Below are 5,222 nucleotides of genomic sequence, written 5' to 3'. Positions count from 1 at the left end.
GGGGGGGGGGGGGGGGGGGGGTTAGGTCAGTTTTTTTTCACGTTATAAAGAGGATCCCTGTGTTCCCGAATGCAGACCCTTTTATTTTTTACTTTCACCCCCCTCTGATGATGTGTAATCATGTTTCCGTGATACCAGATTAATTATCAAATCCAAAATCTCAGTGTAAACCTGATAATTAACATCAAATCAAGGAAAAAAACAACTAATTATGGGTGATGTGGTGATAATAGCAGAACAAATCCTTCTAACACAGAGAAATGAACCCATCATCCCCAGGATAATGTATAAGTATAATCTGCATAACATAACAGGGACACATCTGATTATCTTGAAGAGAAGTGACTTTGCAAACATGTTTTTATTGCCAAAATAAAGTTCTTTTTTCTTTTTTTTACACTTCTTTTTCTTTTGTTCTATAGTATGTTATTTGTAGTCCCTGTATAAAAGGGCATTTAAGATATTACCACTAAAAAATAAATCTTAAAATTAAGAAGCACCACTTTTATATGTTAACATCAGAAACCTAAATAAATTAGAGACAATGTGCTTCTTACTTGTATTACAGTATTTTACTGTTGCTTTGGCTTTAAATTGCAAACCTCTTAACACAATTCTTTTTTTTTTTATCAGAGCATCACGTTTATCACTCAATTTTAATCAGTGTTGCATTTAAAAATAGAATCTATTTATCTCATCTCGTATATTGCTGTTACTTAATTTGGTAACACTTTGCTTGCATAAGAGTGACATGACACAGCCATGACACATGAACCCTAACCATAACGTTTCATGACGGTGTGATGTCACTCTTACGTAGATACCTTTAAGTAAAGTGTAACCATTCATTTACATCAAAACAGTTTTATTTCCTCAAAGGATGTACAAATAGTGTAGCAGAGTTAATGATTCCACTTGCCATTACTGTTAGATGAATGTATTACTCCCTGTATTTATATCAGCCTCCCATCCGGGCCCTGCTCTTTAAAGGGGCCTCAGGCTAACGTGCTCTTATTTGTATTTAGCTAATTGGGTTCGTTGAGCACAGTTTGCATCGTGGATGCAATTATCTTGAATAACAGTGCACTCTTATTTTGAAATAAAGGAAAAATGAAGTTGAAATCATGATCAGCATTTATGAGTGCTAATCATGTGATTGCACTTACACATGGTGGGTGTGATTGGAAGCCTCCCAGCATGCATTGGGGCAATAGATTCTATCTATAAGATTCATTTAATGTGTTCCTGCATTGTTACTGTCATCCCTGTTAAATGGATATTAACCTGTAAATATGTCTAGACTACTAAACTACTTCTGATGCTGGTGCAATACTGATCCCATGGATGTATTAAGAGAGAGCCTGGTACAACTTTGTAATGAGACATCGAGAAAAGGGTAAAGAGCAGGGTAATTATATTCTGAATTATAAAGTGGAACTTGTTGTTACTCTTGGTTTTGGATCAGCAAGGGAAGACACGTTTTCATCAAGAGAACATATTTATTCTCTCAATCACAGGAAGAAGACGATGACAGCAGTGAGTAGGGCTTTGCCGTTCGTAATGTGGAACTGAAGAAACACGGCAGCAAGAAAGACATTTTACAGCAGAAGAAGAAACTGATACAGCAGGTAAACCAGTATCACAGACACAAGTACAGCATTATCGACAGTTATCTGGACCAGGATCTGATCTCCATACATGAATTCATTTTCAGATACAGATGGCTCCTAATTACAACTCTCTTTCATTATAAATCTAAGAAGTTATCATAATTATTGTGTTGTAATTAGGATTTTAAATAAGAGCATGCAGGTTATTGAAACATCACAATCTGTTGGTGAATTATTATCACAATTCAATTTTCATAGTATAGATACACCTGTACCTATACACGGTAAAATTCATAGAAATATTTTACACAATATTAAAAATAAAACAAAATAGAGTTTGGGATATTGTGAGCAAAAAGACATGAACTCAACTGAAAGATTCAGACTGTTCAAAGACCAATGGAGGCACAACGTACTGTACAGTGTGTCATTTCAAAATAAAATTGAAGAACTGAAAATAGTTTGTGCAAAAGCTGCTTTTTACGAGTTTAGTTTAGTGGGTTTCATTTTTATAACAGGCTTCCAATTATCACTAAAAAGTATATTTCATGTTCACTGGGAACCGCCACCTATCTTGCACCAACATCACTTGTTCTCCGGCCACGTTCACTGCTAACATCGAACTGTGTACCAGTAGAACGTAGAACAAAATAACACCAGTAACAACACAGGAACACAGGAAATGGCACTTGAATATATATTGCCCCAGTTCATGCTGGGAGGGTTACCCACACACATACGTCATTACATGATGTGCAATCATATGAACGCTGATCACGGTTTCAGCGCTCTACGGTTATTTCAAAATAAGAGCACTTATTTAAGATAACTACATCCAGGATTAACACATCCATTCTCAATCTTAAAGATCCAAATTAGCAGGATGAGAATTAACAGGACGGTTTCTTTTAGCCTGATAACAGCAAGTTAGCCTAAATTAGTTACATCTGAAGAACAGTTTTGAAAAAAACTCCCCAGTCTAGACAGCAAAATGACCATAGCAACCTTTTTCTAAAACAGTGCATCAAGTTCAAACCTGCAGTCATTTGGTTGTTATAAACATAATGTAATTAACAAAATATGTGTTTGTTTATTGCTCAGTATCTTTAAATCTATTATGTGATTTACATCAGGTCATAGATTTCCATCCGCCTTACACCTAATGTAATGTTATGTTTTCCTGTACAAACTTGAATTGAAAAGCTTTGTGTGACAAAATCCAATCCTGTCCCGACTGCAGTGATGTCACCACAGGCGATGACCTATGTGTAACCTGAATTTGACATTGCATATTGTTTGTAATTTTCCAACACTGACAAAAATAGACGCACTTTCATAGAGTAAGAGAGCCAATTGTTGTTGTTGTTCGGTGTTTGAGTCTCTCAAGCTGCATTTCACTCTGTTTTCACTGACATTAAGAATATTGTGAGCCGACCTGACACTTCAGAGGTCAAGGCCTGCCCTTGCGATTTGTAAACCATTTTTCTATGTGATATTCGTGTGGAAAGAAATGAGAATTGTGTGGAGAGATCCAGCAAAGCATTACAAGTGAATGCATTTGAACTTGCGGTCTTGAAGATCCCATATCATGCTTATTGTCAGGTTCATACTTGTATTTTGCATTGTTACTAGAACATGTTCACATGCTTTAATGTTTAAAAAACACTTTCTTTTTCTCATACTGTCTGTTTGAATATACCTGTATTCACTCTTTGTATGCTAGCTCCATTTTAGTGCCTGTCTCTTTAAGACCCCCTCCTGAAAAACCCCAGTCTTCTCTGATTGGTCTTCCGCATCTACGCTCTCTGAGTCTCTGCACCGTCTTTGCAGCTGGCGTACGATTGTAATAGCACTGCAGCGGCACTTTCTACCTACATATAGTATATATGTGACATCACAACCGTACGGAAGTCTCATTTAAAGTCATAGTTTCTGAATGCTGTGTGCATTTCTCTGTGGATTGAGCATTTTGATACTTTCACACTATTTATACAGCACATCAACCTGCTTTATTATCAAAAAAGACATGGACATTTCACTTTCTACAATATGGCACCTTTAAAAAAAACTGTAGTTGGCAGAAGTGCATCAAGTCAATCAAGAAAAACTGTGGTGTTTTGCACTTTGAGATTTTAGTGAGTCAGTACAGCTTTTCAAAGCATTTGTAAAATACTGTAATATGTGTTATTTCGCCATCATATCACAGACCTAAAAACATAGACCTTTTTAGGTGTGACCTGCGGCCATGTTTTTGTGGTACTCACAGGCGTTGTAGGCTTTCTTATGAGACAGAATCTCCACCACGTCTTTCTTTTTAAAGTTCTCTGGCAGGAAGGCTGGCTCTGGAGGAGAGACTGATAATATTAACAACAGTTTAAGGATGTGTTCTCCAGGCACCGGGAATCAACAAACACACACACACACACACTCACCCACACATACACACATACACAAACACACACAGTGGGTCTATGTGGCAGTTAGATGCGTTAATACCACAGCTCTGCCATTTGAGTCGCTAAAGGCCAAAACATCTGGGATATTTACAATAAATAACAGTGAGTGTGTTTCCTCTGGCAGAGCTGTGTAATTACTGAGTTCTGTCAAGTAATGAAGGAGAGGAGTGGGGGGGTATGGTGCCTTATGGAGAATGGATTTGATGAACAGGTGAATGAAGCAGCTCCAAAACAGGTTATGGAGAACATCTTAACTGTAACGGTACAAACAAAACAGAAGATGTCAAACGATAATCACATCACTTTCACAGTGAAATAGTCCTCTCATAATTCATTTGATGGTACATTGTCACTGTATGACATCCAGAGTGATGTATATAAACATATGATGATGATGGTGCAGTATGATGAAGGGTGATCACATGTACACGACTACTTACTAGATCGGCGTTGAGTCCCAAAGTGAAGATCGAGGTCCAAGAACTTCACCATGTCTGTGAGCTTGTCATAGTCTGAGTCCTCTCCGAGCTAAACATAGAACAAGAATACACTCGGTACCAGACATGGGGGGCTCCAGTCACATTACTTGACTCGAGTTAGACTCGAGTCACAAATTTTAGGACTTGCTTGATAAACGTTCATAAAAAACATTGACAATAAAGTAAGCCGCTCTCTCTCTTTCCCTCCTTCCTCTGAAACACGTCCCAATCCCATAGTGATTTTTTACCTGTATAGATTTAAACAGGATTTTTAAGGCCAATACCGATACGAATATTTGGTTATCTCAAAATTCGATATGCCGATATATTGTCTGATGTATAATTAATAAAAAAACAAAAACAAACGCCTTACTAAACATAAACACATTTCCCTATAATTAGTTATTTGTAGTTATTTAGGAATTCTCACTAAAATATGATGATAATAATTTGTTTTATTGTCACAACAGAACAGAGGAACATCAAAACATATAAAAGTTCTGATAAATAAGATGTATAAAAATATAAACTTAAGATATGAAAGTAAGTCCTTTGAACAAAAACACATTAACAAAAAAGTGTTGCCAACAGGAACGCTGTAGATCGCCCTCTGGTGGACAAACTATACAATGTCCGTTTTTATCTTTTTAAATATTCATTTATGAGAATCATTTATT

At 36.7% G+C, this 5,222-nt stretch overlaps 1 protein-coding gene across 6 annotated transcripts in view; it reads right to left on the bottom strand.

Annotated features, from left to right (window-relative positions):
* The window catches only part of grid2ipb (glutamate receptor, ionotropic, delta 2 (Grid2) interacting protein, b), a 43,047-nt gene that overhangs the window by 6,865 nt on the left and 30,960 nt on the right, over nucleotides 1–5,222 (bottom strand). For 3 of the 6 annotated variants that reach the window (XM_032503301.1, XM_032503303.1, XM_032503304.1), the window contains 2 exons: nucleotides 4,507–4,594; nucleotides 3,875–3,964 (listed from right to left, as the gene is read on the bottom strand). In XM_032503301.1, the coding sequence (XP_032359192.1) occupies nucleotides 3,875–3,964; nucleotides 4,507–4,594 (178 nt within the window). The remainder of the gene's footprint in view (nucleotides 1–3,874; nucleotides 3,965–4,506; nucleotides 4,595–5,222) is intronic. The other 3 variants (XM_032503302.1, XM_032503305.1, XM_032503306.1) reach the window with 1 other exon arrangement.

Source organism: Etheostoma spectabile, chromosome 21 (assembly GCF_008692095.1).
Source record: "Etheostoma spectabile isolate EspeVRDwgs_2016 chromosome 21, UIUC_Espe_1.0, whole genome shotgun sequence".
Classification (NCBI taxonomy): Eukaryota; Metazoa; Chordata; class Actinopteri; order Perciformes; family Percidae; genus Etheostoma; species Etheostoma spectabile.
Note: the sequence above shows the minus strand (reverse complement) of the source record. Positions and strands in the feature narration are given on the sequence as shown.